General features: G+C 45.3%; 1 protein-coding gene across 15 annotated transcripts in view; it reads right to left on the bottom strand.

Annotated features, from left to right (window-relative positions):
* Window positions 1-605: 605 nt before the first annotated feature.
* Window positions 606-20,239, bottom strand: part of LOC132389594 (zinc finger protein 234-like) — a 38,992-nt gene continuing 19,358 nt past the window's right edge. For 2 of the 15 annotated variants that reach the window (XR_009510607.1, XR_009510610.1), the window contains 5 exons: window positions 17,330-17,439; window positions 14,194-14,300; window positions 13,154-13,432; window positions 3,572-10,047; window positions 1,328-2,824 (listed from right to left, as the gene is read on the bottom strand). Coding sequence is in view for 1 of the 15 variants with exons in the window: in XM_059962080.1 (XP_059818063.1) it covers window positions 8,470-9,654 (1,185 nt within the window). In the remaining 14 variants the exon portion in view is untranslated. The other 13 variants (XR_009510614.1, XR_009510606.1, XR_009510603.1 and 10 more) reach the window with 12 other exon arrangements.

The following is a 20,239-nucleotide window of genomic DNA, read 5'->3' as shown; positions in this document are numbered from 1 at the left end:
ATAGGAGTAGATGGACATATTCCCAGACCAATGGATGGCTGGCATTTCAGAGTAGTTCGTTGACTGACATCTGGCGAGTCCAGGACAGTGCTTTGCCCCTCCCCAGAAACACACTATCCTAATGTCCCAGACCTACTGGTCAATGGGACAGTCGGCCCCGGAATAACAACTGCGAGATCAGGCGGTGAATGTGCGGAGTTGGCCTCCGGACTGGAGAAATTGTGGCTGCGTCCGGCTTGTGCTCAGGACGCAGCTTTATTAATGTAATGAACCACCGAGGGGACAGAATATTTCACCGACCTAATTATCTGTTCCCTGAATTTTGACTGAGTCACCGCGTAAATAAACGTGTTGGTGCAGCAGCTGAAATCACTCAGCAAAACCCCGACGTAGATAAAGATCCATTCAGAATCATTGAAACTGAATCCTTTCCCTGAGACCTGATAGTATATGAAATTTACAACCGCCGTCATCCACAGGAGGATGAAGCTGCCGGAGAGGGTGAAAAGTAAAACTACAGACCTCCTCCTGCTCTCCATCTCCGGGTCACTGCGGTTCTCCCCCTTGCCCTGTCCCTTCAGCCCCTTTCGGACCCGACTGGCCACTAAAATGTGTCTGACTGTCAGAGCGTTGAGCAGCAGGATCCCAGCGAAAGGGAGGAACGGAGTTAAAACCGTATCGAACCAGTCATACCCTCCCCACCCGGGGTCAGTGAAATAACTGTCCATCACTTTACAGAACCACGGTACATTGTCGATGATCACCCTGGGTTGCCGTGTGTATCGGGGAACATTTTTCAGACAGAATAGTGCGCCGATTGTTGTTAGAACCACAGCTGCAGTTTTCCCGGTGCAATATTTTGTTTTCAGCTTCTGGCAGCAAATGGCGACAAACCGGTCAAAGGTGAAAGCGACGGTGAACCAGACAGAACAGTTTGCGGCTGTGCATCTCAGTACATCGATAACACTGCACACAGGGGTGATGTCCAGAAAACTCCACGGGAAGTAATAGGATTTGATTCGCCACAAAATGACCGCGGTGACAATGGTCAGTAGATCAGCCGCTGCCATGGCAACCAGGTAGCGAGTGGTGCAGGTAGAGAGGCCGCACTTTCCCGAGACAGGATCACAATCGCCACTACATTCACTGCGTGTGGGAAAGGGGGAGAAGAGGAGGGAGAGGGGGAGGGAGACAGGGAGAGGGGAGGTGGGAGGGCGAGGGAGCAGAGAGAGTGAGGGAGAGAGAGATAACAGACAGAGGCCATTACTGAACGCATTCCTCAAGGGATCGGGTTTCAGCTGAAGACCAGGAGTTGTGGAGTCAGTGCACGGCTGCTAACCTAACATGGGACACTGGTCACACTGTCTCTGACCTGCCTTCTTCAGTGTGGAGATAAGACAATTGTGGACAATCGTCGGCGATAAAAGCGATCTGCATGAACAACATAGGTCGGTGCTGATCACGATTCCTGTCCCTGACCTGGCCGGTTTCACTGATTTAATCGTGACTGACCTGGCCCCTGGAAACTCGTAAATGATGGGGCCGATAAGGCATGCAGAGGAGAGGAACACACACAAAACACTGGAGGGACTCAGCAGGTCAGGCAACATTCTGTACATGGAATTGAACAAACTTTGGTATTGGGCCGAGACTTTTCTCCAGGACGAAGAGTTGTCCTGGAGAAAATTTACGACGCGTCTCAGAGGGAAAGCAGGAACAACTGAGCAACCTGAGGCTGAGCGGCTCCGTTAATGGATTAATTCCACAGCGCAGTTCAATTCGATAACTCTCGTCAGCAGATCCGTTGACACTGGTTCAGATGATCAGACCCAATTATTGACCGACAGGCAGTGGGATCCGACTGTGACAGACTCCACAGGGAGACATGAAACACAGGACCAGGGGTTCTCTCTGATCGATAACTCAGAAACAGTGAACTTTACAATGTAAACCCATTCCAGTCACACCTTGCGGGAGAGCTGCCTGTCCCCACACTGGGACAACTCCGGACAAGGTGTCATTGAAGGCAAGAACAACGTTCGAGTCGATCACGTGAGTTTGATGAGAGACAGGAGTTTAGCTCCGCTTGTCATTAAATATGAAAATTCAGAGTGTTGAACTGACAGGATCAATATCTCTGACGGATATTTCTACAATGATCATCAAGTTAGAAGCTCGTCAAATGATCATAAACAGATTCACATGGTTAACACACAGAAATACCAAACAAGAATTGCTCTGCTCACTTACCAGGAACTCCAATGACGGCGATGAACACGTACAGTATTTTCTCCACACTTCTGTACCTATTGAACAATGCAGGCATTTTCTCTGTCCAGTGATCTGTCCCCACTGTGCTACAGGCGATCTCTTGGAATGAAATGTAAAGGCAGCCCAAGCCTACGGTTTTTAATACCATTTAGCGACTCCAGAGGGACACATTTTAACAGATTTAAAAATAGCTGTTTTAAAATTATTTACAAACCAATTACGTCAGACAGATGCAATCCCCGTGGTGACAGATTGCGATTAAATAATGAACGAGTGCAATGTGTGGACTGTTTATGTGAATTAGTTTGTCCCAACAAAGGTGACTGAACCTTCAGTGGTTTCTTATCAATTCAATATTCTCCCACTCTAAGTATGTACTTCAATGGAGCCATTTGAGAAACATAATACTGAAGTAAATTATGTCATTGTAGCCTGTAAAATTGTATTGCATCACCTACTGTTATCATTCTCCTCGAGAGTATGAACTCTTGGATTAGTTTGTGTTTGGGGGACTCTAACCAAGTTGTCAAAAGTCTTGAAAATCTTTTCTGTTCTATAAAAGAAAAAATATCTTGTTAGTTAAGCAATTTTTAGGACTGCTCTCAAATTATTCCAGTCTTAACAAAATTGTTAATTTCAAATTCCCAAACGTAACGGTACACCAACGAGTAATATTCTCCTGAAATGTAGGCAGCTATATCCGAATACAGATGCACGGATTTCCATCTGCTCAACCAGGATTTCACATTGCCAGTGTGGAATTCGGGTGACCTTAATATCAATTACATGGAAAACAAATAAGGAAACACAACGAAACACGCACACGCACACGCACACACACACACGCACACACACACACACACACACACACACACACACACACTCTCTCTCTCTCTCTCTCTCTCTCTCTCACACACACACACACACAAGACAGTACAAAAATCAATGTTTGTATCATTCTTTCATTCCTTCATTTCATTATATTTATTATCAGAATATGTATGCAGTACACAATCCTGTGATTCTTCTTCACCATATAGCCTCGAAACCAAGAAAGAAACATCAACAACTCCTCTTCCGCACGAAATGCAGAAAAACAAATAAAAACGCAACAGAAACATTGTCCCCAATCCCACAGCTGTTTCGTTCCACAGAATAATTGCAAAACTTAAAATAAACAGTGCACTTTCACACATTACAAAGAAACGTGGGGGTGGGGGTGGATACAGCTGCGTGGGACACTGACACAAAAATGCATTTTCAACACAAAAGTGAATTCAGGTCATAATAACATATTTACTTTGATCATCTTATTTTTTGTCCTTCGAAGCCAAAGTCACACGCCTCCTTCCACGTCCTTAGTTAGCATACAGCAAAGCAATCTGGGATAATGTAGGGTCTATTGAGCACATTACAAGATTAAATACATTAAAAAATCTCCAAGTTTCGAATGTATATCAACGGTACTCCCACACGTGAGTGTCACGTAAATTCATTCATAATAACTGCATCTTCTGTTTCCCAATGTGTTGCATTGAATGTAGCCATGTTTAGGGTGGTTCGAGACTCTCCCGCATTATGAACCATATATATATACACTACTATTTCTACTTCTACTGGAAGCTCATTCCACACAGTTACCACTCTCTGAGTAAAGAAATACCCCCTAGTGTTACCCTTAAACTTTTGTCCCCTAACTCTCAAATCATGTTCTCTTGTTTTAATCTCCCCTACTCTAAGTGGAAAAAGCCTATCCTCGTCAACTCTATCTATCCCCCTCATAATTTTAAATACCTCTATCAAGTCCCGACTCAAACCTTTATGCTCCAAAGAATAAAGACGTAATTTGTTCAACCTTTCCGTGTAAATTAGGTGCCGAAACCCAGGTAACATTCTAGTAAATATTCTCTGTTCTCTGCCTATTTTGTTGATATCTTTCCTATAATTCGGTGAGCAGAACTGTACACAATACTCCAAATTCGGCCTTACTAATGCATTGCACAATTTTAACATTACTCAATGCTCTGATTTATAAAGGCTAGCATACCAAAAGATTTCTTCACCACCCTATCCACTTGAGACTCCACCTTCAGCGAACTCTGCACCATTATTCCTTGGTTCTACTGCATTCCTCAATGTCCTGCCATTTATCATTTATGTCCTATTTGGATTATTCCTACCAGAATGTAGGACCTCACACTTATCAGCATTAAACTCCATCTGCCATCGTTCAGCCCACTCTTCTAACTTTCTGTAAACTTTGAAACAAGCTTTCCACAACGCCATCTACCTTAGTATCATCTGCAAGAAATTTTATGGGGCGGATTCCTACTTTAGTTTCAACAAGGGGTCCAGCTGCACCATCCGACCATGTGGTGAACGCACATGTATCTTGGAGACCCCCTGGGTAACTCTGGATTCAAGTCGTGGCTTATCATCAGCACCATGGGCATTATATTATAGGTAACACAGTTGACCTTCTTGGGGCAATAGGCCATCGTTACATGCTGACAAGTCCCAACCCACCTGGGTTGTGGGCAATCAATGCCAAAATAAACTTCGTGTCCAGTATTGCATCATTACTTTGTGGATCCAGTATTCACAACGGGGGGAACATAGATATTCCAACCACGTCGTTGACTACCCAGCCATTAGGTGGTGTTGTGGAGTTTGTACTGATCGGCCGCACCCACCCCCGTCTCCCTTCATTCTGCCACTGCAAACTTTGTTCTGTGATAGGGTCGTTTTAGAACCCTGTTTCCCCTTATCCTCCTCAGTACCTTTCTCCCTCACTCCCTTTCCCTCATTCGCATCATCCTTCTGAGAGCCCATGCTTCAGCATGTGTGGGGTTTGAATGGAGCAATCATTTCACACACCCTTCTGCTCTCCTCGGTACTGTGCGATACCAAGTTCCTCGGCCAGTTCCTACTCTGTCACGGAGTCAAATTCTGCGTATCCAAAGTAGGACCCAAAATACTCGAGAAAACCGGCCACAACCTCGTAACAAATAAAGAAGGTTCCTCCCTTTCCACTGTCTGCAGTTATGCAAAACCTCCACTGTCACCTCTATTAGTCCAGCAGCTTCTAATGGTGCCTTCTGAAAATCACCCCGTGTCCCCTGGGAGGGTGCCTGTTCCTCAGGCAGGGCTAAAGGGAAAGCTGAAGTTAGACAGTGAAGGGTTAGCTTCCCCTCCTCCGTTTCATATAGACCGTGAGTTATCCTATCTGCTGAATGCACCGGGAAAATTTCCGAGAATCATCTCTCATTCACAGCTCAAGCACTCAATTGGGCCACGTCAAAGGGGACAGAATAACGTGTCACAAACGCCCTACACCCCCGACTCTGGTGTGTCCTGCAGTCCCTCCATTACTACAGGCGCCACTGGGGCACTGGGTGTTGAAGCTTCCACCCACTCTCGGAAAAACCTGCTGGGAGGCGGGCCACTTCCCCAATAATCCTGGCTCTGACACTGTTAGTCCCGGAGTGCAGGGACAAAGGATGGCAGACGTGGCTGTTTCTCATGGAGATCGACTGTAGTGGGTTCCCGGCACGGCCAGCATGGAGGTAGCTGTCTGTGCTGGGCCTTGATGAAAAGAGCAAGAAGCAAGCAGCTGGCAGGATGGGGGAGGGAGCAGAAAGAGCCCCTTACTGGGTATGGAGCTGGAGAGAGGGGTTGAGCTCGAAGTCAGGAACAGTTGGGCAGTGACTTGACCCTCACTCCTGATCCACCAACTGGAAAGAGTAGTGGTTAACGGTTGAAACACTCTATGAAATTTGGACACGACCTGACCATATCTGACCCCGGACAAAGGCTACGATTACCTCATCAGGTGACTGGTGACCGGTGTGTGATACAAGCGTCTCTTCATACGTTAAATCACCCCAATCTGCATCACCATCATCGTCCGTCCTCGCACATATCACTCCTCTCCGAGCTGAGAGTTCACTTTGCAGATTTTCCATCTGTTTTAAACACTTGTGATCAGCGCAGCCTTTCTTCTCAGCTGCCAATTTCTTCATGACATTCGTAACAGCCGTAAATCCCGACCCTGACTTTTCCTTTCTCTAATTCTGTATCCGCCTGTTTATCCTCCTCTTCTGTTTTCTCATTTTCTCTTGTTAACGCTTTCACACTGAGCCTGAAACTGACTCATGTGGATCAAATTCACCTGATCCTGCTCCGTCACAATTTCTAACTCTTCCCTACACTTACACAATTTCTCTGCCAATTTCAGTTTTTTCTCTCTTCACTTCAATTAGATCATCCAACAAACATCACATTACAACATTTTTAATCCCTGGTAATTTCTTTAACTTATTTTCACGAACTATTTTCCACAATTCTTCCTCCACAGTCCCGGAACCTTGGCTGTCAAACTTTTCTAACCACGCCTCATAATTTGACCATTTCCTTAATAATTAACGATGAAAGTAATCTCTGAAATCCTCTGAATCCCTGGTTTCTTCCTCCTGTCCTTTCCCTTTCACAGTTTAATATCCTAATCTACTGTGTGGGTCAACTCGACACCAGGGTCCCAGACCACTTTTCCTTCTTTTCGAGTGCACCCAGGGCGCGAAAATATGTTCACCGTTCATCAACTGAGATCAGTTTGGAACCTCATCAGGAAACTCGTAATTGTTACAGCTCTCTCTTTAATTTTCCTGCACAAACAACAAAGTAACAATGAAAACCCCAGGCTAACAACTGAAACATGAATTCCACTGCTGCCTCTGTATTAATAAACACCCTGACCACTTCTCAAATTCACAACACTGAAACAGGGGATCCCACTGTATCCAAATGATCGATCATTTCTTCTCCTATCCCTTCCATGGGGGTTCTTCCTTGTGATAGTTAGTCTCCGGAGTTATCACACCTTTGCATTTGAAACTCTTTACTTGTTTTGAAACAAGCATGATTTGAAACATTTGACACAACTCTTATCAGTTCAGAGGACGCATCTCATTCTTGTTGGCTGAGGTCCATCAGGCTGATGACTAACAGATTTCCATTGGATGTAGTCCAAGGGCTACACAACATCATGTCAAAGGTAATTTATTTTGTTCTCCTCCACAATGGATCCAAACAGACAAACTGTGTCGCTCGGACTCTCAGCAGAAATATCGAGATTCCTTCTGCAGAACTGCCACTGTACGTAATACACACCTTATCTCAGAGTGACTTCAGGTTCAGAGATAACGAGATTACTTCTGCAAACCCGACAGTGTACATAATGCACAGATTATGTGAGAGTGATTTCAGGCTTACAATGGGAATACCAGTAACTTCTTGTGTTCAGTTGATCTGATCAGGTTATCCCACAGCAATCAGTGCACAAAATGGGGGTGACAGAACAGCTTCACAAAATGGCAGCCTCTATTCCTTCGACCTCATGGCAAAAACACAGGTAATTGAACACTCTACTTCCACTGTCATTGCCCCATTCCCGTTCGATGTTTTCTTGCGTATGTTAATTCATTCAGACAGTGGTGTATTTTGGTGCAGAGCAGTCAGGATGGGATGCTCCTCCAGTCAGATGTGGGAACTCTGGACATCCGACAGTTTGCCGATGACTATTTGCAAGAAGTGCACCCAATCACAGACTGGTTCAGGGAGTTGGATGTACTCAGGATCATTCGGGAGCCTGAAGATACTATCAATGAAACATCTGAAGAGGTGGCCACACCCAGAGTACAAGCTTCGGACAGGAGAAGCGTGACCACCAGCAGAGGTAAGGGTCATTAGGAAGACAGTGCAGGGCTGTCCTGTGGGCATTCTCCACAGCAGAACACCTTGTTGGATACTGCTCAGTGGGTGGGGAGTTGATCCATTGGGGCATGGAAGCAACAGAAAGGCCGGCAGCACTGTCCACTCTGAAGCTTAACAGGGAAGTGTAAATTTAGCCCTTGTGGCAGTTATAAGAGATGATATTCTGGGGAGAGAAAGGAGATTCTGTAGGTGTGGACAGGATTTAAATTAGAACTGATTTCTGCGTCACAGATCCAAACCATTAAATTCCAGTCCCATTAAACGTGAACATTCGCTGAGGAATAACTCCCATGCCCAGTGACCAGAGTGCAGAACTGGGTTTGTTAAACAGCAGCAGTAATTGCCGAGTTCGGCACCAACAGTCACTTTTGAACTTGATTCAGTAACTGTGATGGTGAAATATCCAGCCTGTAGCCTGTCGCCTGTTTAAACAGTTTCCCCAGTGTGAACTCGGTAGTGCGTCACAAGGTGGGATGACTGAGAGAATCTCTTCCCACATTGGGAGCAGGAGAATGGCCTCTCTCCAGTGTGGACTCGTCGGTGTGTCTGTAAGTCGGATGACTGACTGAATCTCTTTCCACAATCAGAACAGGCGTACGGTCTCTCCCCAGTGTGAATACGCTGATGTATCATCAGTCGAGATGACTGAATAAATCCCCTTCCACAGTCTGAGCAGGTGAATGGTCTCTCCCCAGTGTGGACTCGTTGATGCACCTTCAGTTGATATGACCGAATAAACCCTTTCCCACAGTCTGAGCAGATGAACAGCCTCTCCCCAGTGTGAATTCGCTGATGTGTCTTCAGTTCAACTGACCGAGTAAATGCCTTCCCACAGTCTGAGCAGGTGAACGGCCTCTCTCCAGTGTGGACTCGCTGGTGCACCTGCAGGTCAGATAAATGAATAAATCTCTTCCCACATTCAGAGCAGGAAAATGGCCTCTCCCCAGTGTGAATCCGCTGATGTACCATCACTTGAGATGACCGAGTAAATGCCTTCCCACAGTCTGAACAGGTGAACGGCCTCTCTCCAGTATGAACTCGCTGGTGAGCCTGTAGCCTGGATGAGTCAGTGAATTTCTTCCCACAGTCTGAGCAGGTGAACGGCCTCTCCCCAGTGTGAATTCTCTGATGCACCTTCAGTACAGATGAATGAGTGAATCCTTTCCCACAGTCTGAGCAGGTGAATGGCCTCTCTGCGGTGTGAATTCGCTGATGTTCCTTCAGTACAGAAGACTGAGTGAATCCTTTCCCACAGACTGAGCAGGTGAACGGTCTCTCCCCAGTGTGAGTTCGCTGATGTACCTTCAGTTGAGATGACCGAATAAACCCTTTCCCACAGTCTGAACAGGTGAATGGCCTCTCTCCAGTGTGAGTTCGCTGATGTATCTTCAGTTCAGATGACCAAGTGAATCCCTTCCCACAGTCTGAGCAGGCGAATGGCTTCTCCCCAGTGTGAAGTGACTGGTGTCTCCGCAGTTGCGATGACTGAGTGAATCCCTTCCCACAGTCTGAGCAGGTGAATGGCTTCTCACCAGTGTGAACTCGCTGGTGTGTCTGTAGGCAGGATGACCGAGTGAATCCCTTCCCACAATCAGCGCAGGTGAAAGACATCTTATCAGTGTGAACTCGCTGTTGTGCATGCAGGTGAGATGAGTGAGTGAAGAGTGAATCCCTTCCCACAGTTCTTTGTCAATTCATAAGTCAAATATCAGATGTAGTAAACCCCTTGCACAATCAAAGTAGTTGAAGAACTGATCTCCAGTGAACAAATGCTGGTGTGTTCTCAGTTCCCCGGTTCCAGTGGATTTCAGTGAGTTACAACAGAAAACTTAATTTCAGACACAAAGCACTTTTCCAGCTGTGATGACAAAATTCTTCATCTCCAAGGATCAACAGTGATACATTGTTAAATATCTAGTAACTCCTTAAATATCTGGGCAGAGACAGCAAACTGACATGTTGTTCTGTTTAAAATTCCCGTACACAATTTTTGTCATTTCTAACCTGTAAAAAAGATTTACAAAAGACATCAATGAATGAAAGTCATCATTCAGAGAAGTGTATGGTCATCCACTTTGTTAGAGGCAATGAGAGTGCAGACTGTTTTCTCAATAGAGAGGAAATAATGTTGAAGAGTAGGAGAATATAAAAGCAAGGATGTATTGTTGAGTATTTATAAAATGTGGCCTCACTTGGACTGTTGAGAGCAGATTCAGGCCCCTTAAGTAGAACAGATGTACTTACATTGCAGAGCGTTCAAAGGAAATTTACAAAAATATTTCAGGACTTATAAGGTTTGTCAGATGAAGAACATTTGATGGCTCAGGGCCTCTACTCACTGGAGTTCAGAAAAATGAAGGGGCCCTCATTGAAATCTATCGAACATTGAAAAATCTCGATAGAGTGGATATGGAGAGTATGTTGACAAGAGTGGGGGAGTCCAAAACCAGAGGACACAGCATCAAAATCGAGCTTTGTTCTTTCAGAATGGAGATGAGGAGGAATTTCTTTAACCGGAGCGTGGTGACTCTGGGGGATTTGCTGCTATGAGTTGCTCTGGAGTCCAAGTAATTGGGTCTGTTTTCGGGAAGAGGGTGATGGATTCTTGATTAGTCAGGGCAGGAAGGGATATGGGGAGAAGGCAGGAGAGTGCGGCTGAGATGGAAATGGATTAGCTTCAATATAATTATGGAGAAAGACAGGACTGGACCTAGAGTTGAGATTTTTGATTGGAGAAAGGCTAACTTTGAGGGGATGCAAAGGGATTTAGAGAGAGTGGATTGAGTCAAGTTGTTTTATGGGAAGGATGTAATAGAGGAATGGAGGTCATTTAAGGGTGAAATTATGAGGGTACAGAATCTTTATGTTCCTGTTAGGGTGAAAGGAAAGGTTAAAGGTTTGAGAGCACCATGGTTTTCAAAGGATATTAGAAATTTGGTTCAGAAAAAGAGGGATGTCTACAATAGATATAGGCAGCATGGAGTAAAGGAATTGCTCGATGAATATAAAGAGTGTAAAAGGAATCTTAAGAGATTAGAAAAGCTAAAAGAAGATACGAGGTTGGTTTGGCAAATAGGGTGAAAGTAAATCCGAAATGTTTCTACAGTTATATTAAAAGCAAGAGGATAGTGAGGGATAAAATTGGTCCCTTAGAGAATCAGAGTGGTCAGCTATGTGTGGAACCGAAGGAGATGGGAGAGATTTTGAATGATTTCTTCTCTTCGGTATTCACTAAGGAGAAGGATATTGAATTGTCTAAGGTGTGGGAAACAAGTAAGGAAGTTATGGAACCAATGACAATTAAAGAGGTGGAGGTACTGGCGCTTTTAAGAAATTTAAAAGTGGATAAATCTCTGGGACCTGACAGGATATTCCCCAGGACCTTGAGGGAAGTTTGTGTAGAAATAGCAGGAGCTCTGACGGAGATCTTTAATATGTCATTGGAAACGGGGATTGTGCCGGAGGATTGGCGTATTGCTCATGTGGTTCCATTGTTTAAAAAGGGTTCTAGAAGGAAGCCTAGCAATTATACACCTGTCAGTTTGACATCAGTGGTGGGTAAATTAATGGAAAGTATTCTTAGAGATAGTATTTATAATTATCTGGATAGACGGGATTTGATTAGAAGTAGCCAGCATGGATTTGTGCGTGGAAGGTCATGTGTGACAAATCTTATTGAATTTTTTGAAGAAGTAACGAGGAATGTTGACGAGGGTAAAGCAGTGGATGTAGTCTACGTGGCTGGAGTCTACATGGACTTCAGCAAAGCCTTTGACAAATTTCCACATGGAAGATTAGTTAAGAAGGTTCAGTCGTTAGGAATTAATGCTGGAGTAATAAAATGGATTCAACAGTGGCTAGATGGGAGATGCCAGAGAGTAGTGGTGGATAATTGTTTATCGGGATGGAGGCCGGTGACTAGCGGGGTACCTCAGGGATCTGTTTTGGGCCCAATGTTGTTTGTAATATACATAAATGATCTGGATGATGGGGAGGTAAATTGGATTAGTAAGTATGCCGATGATACTAAGGTAGGAGGTGTTTTGGATAATGAGGTGGATTTTCAAAGCTTGCAGGGAGATTTATGCCAGTTAGAAGAATGGGCTGAACGTTGGCAGATGGAGTTTAATGCTGAGAAGTGTGAGGTTCTACATTTTGGCAGGAATAATCCAAATAGAACATACAGAGTAAATGGTAGGGCATTGAGGAATGCAGAGGAACAGAGAGATCTAGGAATATCTGTGCATAGTTCCCTGAAAGTGGAGTCTCATGTAGATAGGGTGGTGAAGAGGGCTTTTGGAACGCTGGCCTTTATAAATCAAAGCATTGAGTACAGAAGTTGGGATGTAATGCTAAAGTTGTACAAGGCATTGGTAAGGCCAAATTTGGAATATTGTGTGCAGTTCTGGTCATCGAATTATAGGAAAGATATCAATAAATTAGAGAGAGTGCAGAGGCGATTTACTAGGATGTTACCAGGGTTTCAACAATTAAGTTACAGAGATAGGTTGAACAAGTTAGGTCTCTATTCATTGGAGCGTAGAAGGTTGAGGGGGGATTTGATCGAGGTATTTAAAATTTTGAGAGGGATAGATAGAGTTGACGTGAACAGGCTGTTTCCATTGAGAGTAGGGGAGATTCAAACTAGAGGACATGATTTGAGAGTTAGGGGGCAGAAGTTTAAGGAAAATACGAGGGGGTATTTCTTTACTCAAAGAGTGATAGCTGTGTGGAATGAGCTTCCTGTAGAAGTAGTAGAGGCCAGTTCAGTTGTGTCATTTAAGGTAAAATTGGATAGGCATATGGATAGGAAAGGAGTGGAGGGTTATGGGCTGAGTGCGGGTAGGTGGGACTAGGTGAGATTAAGGGTTCGGCACGGACTAGGAGGACCAAGATGGCCTGTTTCCATGCTGTGATTGTTATATGGTTATATTGTTATATGGTTATATGGTTATATGAGCAGACTCGATGGGCCAAACAACCTCATTCGGCTCCTGTATCTGATTAATTTTCACAGCCGATATATTGTGAGATAATTTTAATCTCCTTTCTGAACTCTGACATCACACTGTTACAGCGAGGATCAACCCAAGTTGGGGGAAAAACTCACCTTCTAACTGCTCATGACGCCGGCAACTGGTCTGTCCATCTAATTCCCCAACAGATTTCCTGTCTGTGTGAGAATGGGAATTTCAATCTGTGACTTAGCTCAGTCTGATTCCTTCCATTAGTATTATTCTCTGTCCCATATTATTCCGAGCTGCGCAGTAACTGAAATGTTCCCACACAGACAGCCTTTGCTGCTGCACAGCTGGTGTTTTGTTGATGCCGTGCTGTTTTCAGGCTGTTTAAACATTTAACTTTCAGACAAATGGTCGGTCCATACGTTCTGAGAAAAATAAATTAGAGAAAACATAGGTATTATTTCAAGTTCTGATCGTGTACGGCAGCACTACAAAGAGCATGTGATGTTACATAGCAAACCCTGGAGAGTTTCAAATTACTCTGCCCCTCCGCACAGGTGATTGACGGTGGAGAGCCCGTCAGCGGCAATGCCAATGAACATGATGGGGAGGGCAGTCCTTGTTCTCATTGGAGAGTGGCATATTTGTGATGAGAACGCTACAGGTCACTTGTTAACCAGGCCAAAGGTAATTGGTATTATTATGTACCCAAAGCGAATGGTACTAAACAAGTTCTCACAGGTAGAAAGGTCCAGATCAAGATGGAACAAAGGTGATTTCCACAAGGACTAAAGCTGATGTAAGGATTTTGTTTCCTTCTTTTCATACAGTAAAAATTGACATTTTCATTGACTGGAAGTTCAGCTCCTCAGTGCTCGGTGGTGCCCGAGTGATCCATCTACTCCCCTTCCCTCCCCCTGCGATTCCAAATACGGCCTACGGACTAACGGGGAAAACGCTGGCCCTGTCATCAATGGCTGCCTCATTACCCAGAAACCTACACGAAGAAGAGACCCATCTATCCGCCACGGCTCCAGCGTCTCCGCTCCTCAGCAGCAAATTCCCCGGAGCCCCCGGAGAGAGAGGGGTAAGGACTTGGACTAACCCGGGGTGGGGAAGAAAGGTGTGGCCGGTCGCGGTTCGGACGCCGGTACCGATGATAATCCGCCCGGATCCCCGCTCCTACCTGCAGCGAGTCTCCGAGCTTTTTGTCCACCGTGCGCACGCGCGAAACTCACCGCGACCTTACGCATGCGCATGTGATCGTCTGGTCACGGACGGCGATTTCTGGAACTAACAGGAGAAAGTCTGCAAATGCTGGAAATTCAAGGCGACTCACACAAAACGCTGCAGGAACTCAGCACCTCAGGCAGCATCTATAGAAAATTATGAACAGACGGCGTTTTTTGGCAGAAAGCCTTCTGCAGGGCAGAGAAGCACAGGGGAAGGTGCCAGAATAGAAATATGGTGGGGGAGGGGAAGAGGCGAGCTGGAATTTGATGCCGGGTGGGTGGGGAAGGTCAAGAACGGGTGGGCTGGAGAATAAAGAATCTGATAGGAGGGGAGAGTGGACCAGAGAGAGGGCAGGAGGAGGGTCCCGGGAGGAATGTAGGAAGGTGAGAAGTACAAGGTCAGAGTGGGGCATAGAGGAGGGTGACGGTAATTTATTCACAGGAGGGGAAATCGATGTTCATGCCGTCAGGTTGGAGGGTACCCAGACGGAATATAATGTGTTGCTCCACCACCCTGGGGTGGGGGGATGGGAGCTCATCTTGGCACAAGAGGAGTCCATGGATCGACACGGCGGAACAGGACTGGGAATGAAGAATTAAAATGCGTGCTGACTGGTAAGTCAGACTTGTGGAGGATGGTGCGAAGTTGCTCCTAATTGATGACTGCACCCTCAGGGTGGCGGAGCAACAACTTATATTCTGCCTTGGTACGAGTGCACCAGTCTTGTCTGTTTGAATCCAGAGCCCAAGAAAAGCTCTCTTTCGTGTCTCAGTCGTCTTTGACCCCCTGAAGAACTGTTTCTGAGTGACAGCTAAGATCCACCTGCAATTCCTCGGCCCACTTTCCCAACTGGTCTCGATCCCACTGGAACCTTAGACAACCCTCACTTTCTCCACACACCGGTTTTGGTGACATCCACAACCTCACTAATTGTTTGAACTGCATTGTCCAAATAATTAACACACATCATTGTCCAGTTGTAAGCGGATGAATTTACTTTCTCTTTCATCTCCCAGGGGGAACGAGACTGGCTGGATCCGTGGGGGGGGGGGGGTGCAGGGAAACACGGGATTTCAATCGCCGACACCTACCGTCAGTGTGTCCATCACCAGGGGCACACATCATGTTCTCTGGCGGCAACAAACCAGCCCGAAGACCCCGGTCTCCGGTTGGCAGCAGCTCATTTGAGGGACCCGACATTTGGGCTCCGCCTCATTCGGGGGGAGACGTTTTGTGGGTGGGTGAAGCTCATTTCACACTCCTGTGACCCTCTGAGTGAAGAGGTATCCCCTCATGTGCCCCATAAACTCCCCACCTTTCACCCTTAACCCCCTGTCAAGTATCTCTCTGCTGAGACTCACAGAACGCAATCCCAACACTGAGTGTTTCTTCATCAAGCAGCTTTATTCTTTATTACCTGCCGGGGGTAAGTTCACCTCCATTCTCACCAGGGATGGGAGGGGACCTCAAACACAGCGTTTACAAAATATTCCTTCCGTACATAAGAACGAGACGAGGTTACTGTTCCCACCTACATATATCGCATATACTAGCTCAGCACTCCGGGGTTTGTACAGCTCCATTTTGTCTCATCAGATACTTACAATAAAATCTAAAGTTCAGTACATATTTCCCCATTCCCTCCTCTTTGTTGTCCCATGACAACAGACATCCAATATCATCAGAACTTACGAAGTGAATGATGTCTTTAAAGTGAAAATACTTCAGATCTCAGGGCTTTCTTTTCCCCGTCCATTCCCCATGAGGAGCCAGAACCCTGATATCTCCTCCTTTTCAGACACCCGAATGAGCACGAGAATCGTAATCAGATTGTTTGTATTATTATTGCTCCAATGGTTATTCCATCATGCAAACCAGTATCCCAGCATCCTCCCAGAGTCCCAAATGGCCACCGGCTTCCTGACGGGTTATCATTGTGGAAATGTACAATGTAAACCAGTATCCTACTATCCTCCCAGAATCCCAAATGGCCACCAGCTTCCTAAGGGGTTATGATTGATAAACTCTACAACGTGAACAAGTATCCCAACATCCTTCCAGAGGCCCAAATGGCCACCGGCTTCCTGAGCGGTTATCATTGTGGAAATGTACAATGTAAACCAGTATCCCACCATCGTCCCAGAGTCCCAAATGGCCACTGACTTACTGAGGGGTTATCATTGCGGAAATGTACAATGTAAACCAGTATCCCACCATCCTCCCAGAGTCCCAAATGGCCACCGGCTTCCTGAGGGGTTATCATTGTGGAACTGTACAATGTAAACCAGTATCCCACCATCCTCCCAGAGTCCCAAATGGCCACCGGCTTCCTGAGGGGTTATCATTGTGGAACTGCTCTCCCACTTCTCTCATTCTATCTGCTGCCTCTCAAATATAATCCATCAGGTGAGTTACATTTTCAGTTTTGTCTGGTGTGTTGGTGCAACATTCTTGCCCAATTAAAGCACTTGCACCCCAATTTTTATCGAATAAAACGTCTAGGGTGGCTGGACAACGATGCTGCAGAGGCAGTGACGGGAGACAAAGAAATGGCAGACAGACTGAATAAGTATGTTGTGTCTGTCCTCACTGAGGAGGACACCAGCAGAATGGTGGAACTTCCGGGTGTCAGGAGTCAGAAGTGTGCAAAGTTACCAGAACCAGAGTGAAGGTTCTTGAGGAACTGGAAGGCCAAGTTAGATAAGTCACGTGACCCAGATGGTGTACACCCCGGCTTTCTGAAAGAGGTGGCTAAAAAGATTGTGGCCCCATTAGTAATGAACATTCAGGAATCACAATGTTCCGCAATGGTTCCTCAAGAATGTAATATTGCCAATGTCACACCACTTTTCAAGAAGGGAGAGAGGCAGAAGAAAGGAAACTATAGGTGGTTAGTCTATCCGCAGTGATTGGGAAGATGTTGGAGTCGATTATTAATGATGAGGTCTGAGAGTACCGTGTCACAAGATAAAATAGACCACAGTCAGCATGTTTTCCTGAAGGGAAAACCTTGCCTGACCAACCTGTTGAAATTATTTTAAGAAATAACAAGCAGGACAGACAAAGGAGAATCGATTGATGGTGTTTACCTGGATTTTCAGATGGCTTCTGAGCGGATGCCACACATGAGGCTGCTTTAACAACCCACGAGCCCATGGTAGTACCGGAAAGATTCCAGCATGGACAAAGCCGTGGCTGACTGAGAGGAAGCAAAGAGTGGGTATAAACGGAGCCTCTTGATGAGTGGGTTCCACAGTCGTCTGTGTTGGGACTGATACTCTTTCTGTTAAATGTCGGTGATGTGCATGATGAAATTGATAACCTTGCTGCAAAGTTTACAGGTGCTATGAAGATGGTTGAGGGTTATGTCGTTTTGAGGAAATAGAGAGACTATGGAAGGTCTTCAACAGATGAGGAGAATGGGCGAAGAAGTGGGAGATGGAATACAGTGTCAGCCAAGGGTATCAGCATGCACTTTGGTAGAAGAAATGAAAGGGCTGACTATTTTCCAAATACTTCCTAAAGGTCAATTTGCAGATTGAGTCTGTGGTGAAGAAGGCAAATGTAATGTCATAATTCATTTCAAGAGGAATTGAATATAAACGCAGGGATGTAATTTTGAAATTTTTGTAAGCACTGGTGAGGCCTCACTGGGAGTACTGTGAGCAGTTTTGGACTCCTTATCTGAGAAAAAGATGTGCTGAAACAGGAGAGTATCCAAAAGAGGTTCACGTAAATGATTCCCAAATTAAATATGTTGTCATATGAGGAGTATTTGATGGCTCTGGGCCTGTGTTGAGTGGAATTCAAAAGAATGAGAGCAGACCTAATTGAAATATATCAAATAGTGAAAGGATTAATAGAGTGAATATGGACAGGATGTTTCCTATTTTGGGACAGTCTAAGACCAAAGGACACAGCCTCAGAATAGAGGGGTGTCTTTAGAATGGAGATGAGGGGGAATTTCTTTAGCCAGAGAGTAATGAATCTATGGATTCTATGGATAGTGAATCATAGGCAGCTGTGGAGGCCAAATCTTCATGTACATTTAAGGCAGAGGTTGATAGTTTCTTGATTGGTCAGGGCATGATGGGCTACCAGAAGAAGGCAGGAGATTGGGGCCAAGAGGGAAATTGGATCCGCTAAAATGAAATGGCGGAGAAGACTCGATGGGCCAAATGGCCTAATTCTGCTCCTATATCTGATGGTCTTATGGCAACCTCTCATTAAACATCAGCAAGAGCCAGGAGCTAATTATTGACTTCAGGAGGAGGAACCAGGACATCTGTGAGCCTGTCCTCATCAGAGATCAAAGGCGGAGAAGGTCAGCAACCTTAAATTCCTCAATGTCATCACTTTCCAGGATGTGTCTTGAGCCCAGCATGGAAGTGTAATTACGAAGAAAGCACAGCAACATCTCCATTTCCTTAGAAGCTTGCAAAGATTCAGCATGACATCTACAACCTTGACTAACTTCTGCAGGTGTGTGTGGAGAATATGTTCAGTGGTTACATCATGGCCTGGTATGGAAACACCAAAGCCCCTCAAAGGAAAATCCTGCAGAAAGTAGTGGATATGGCCCAGTACATCACGGGTAATACCCTCCCCCCACTGCGCACATTTCTCTGGTGTGCTGTCATAGGAAAGCTACAACTATCATCAAGGAACCCACCAAGTGAAACATGATCTCTTCTCACTGATGCCATCAGGAAGAAAGTGCAGGATTCTCAGGACCCACACCACCAGGTTCAGGAACTGTTATCACCCTTCAAACATCAAGTTCTTCAAACAGAGGAGATAATCTTACTCAAATTCAATTGCTCCATCACTGAACTGTTCCTATAACCCATGGACACATTCACGGATTCTTCATCACCTGTTCATGGTAATTATTTATCACTTTTTTTTTCTTTTGTATTTGCACAGTTTGTTGTCTTTTGCACATTGTATTTTGTCTCCAATGTTGGGTTCGGGCTTTCATTGATTCAATCATGATTCTTTGATTTACTGAGTTTGTCCGAAAAAAAAATATCTCAGGATTGAACATGGTGACAAGCGTAAACTTCGATAATAAACTTACTTTGTAAATTTTGAATTCTACATTTAAATTACTCTCTCAAACACACATGTGCTTTGTAATTTCTAAAGGTTCAGCATCGACTGGCTAAATGATTTGGCTCGGATCAGAATGATCATCCCATCACAATGACCCCTCTTCTGAGGTACCCCAGCTACAGGAAAGATTCCTGAATCAAACTGGGATCACTGTTTGAAGCGTGTACGCACACACACAGACACACAGCTGTGATGAAGAGCTTTGAGGGGGTTGGTCCTGACTAGAATCAACTCCTGTCTGTGCATGGACCTGGACCCACTGCAATTTGCCGATCAACGCAATCTGTCTACAGCAAATGCAATCTCACTGACTCTCCACTCAGCCTTAGATCACCTGGACAATAGCAATACACAAGTCAGGCTGTTGATTACAGCTCAGCGTTCAAACAATTAGACCCTCAATTGTAATCAACAAGCTCCAAAACCTGGGCCTCTGTACCTCCTTCTGCAACTGGATCCTCACCAGGAGACCCCAGCCTGTGTGGATCAGAAATAACATCTCCTCCTTGCTGACAATCAACACTGGCACACCTCAACGATGCGTGCTCAGCCCGCTGCTCTACTCTCTCTGCACCACGTCTGTGTGTCTAGACTCATCTACAAACTTGCTGACAACCCAACTATTGTTGGCGGAATTTCAGATGGTGACGAGGAGGAGTACAGGAGTGAGATAGATCAGCAAGTTGAGTGGTGTCACAGCAACAACCTTGCACTCAGCATCATGAAGACAAAGGAATTGATTGTGGATTCAGAAAGAGGAAGTCGAGGGAACACACACCAGTCCTCATCGTGGGATCAGAAGTGAACAGGGTGAGCAGTTTCCATTTCCTGCCTGTCAACATCTCTGAGGAACTATCCTGGGCCCAACATGTTGATGAAGGAAT

Source organism: Hypanus sabinus, unplaced genomic scaffold, assembly GCF_030144855.1.
Source record: "Hypanus sabinus isolate sHypSab1 unplaced genomic scaffold, sHypSab1.hap1 scaffold_609, whole genome shotgun sequence".
In the NCBI taxonomy this organism is placed as follows: domain Eukaryota; kingdom Metazoa; phylum Chordata; class Chondrichthyes; order Myliobatiformes; family Dasyatidae; genus Hypanus; species Hypanus sabinus.
Note: the sequence above shows the minus strand (reverse complement) of the source record. Positions and strands in the feature narration are given on the sequence as shown.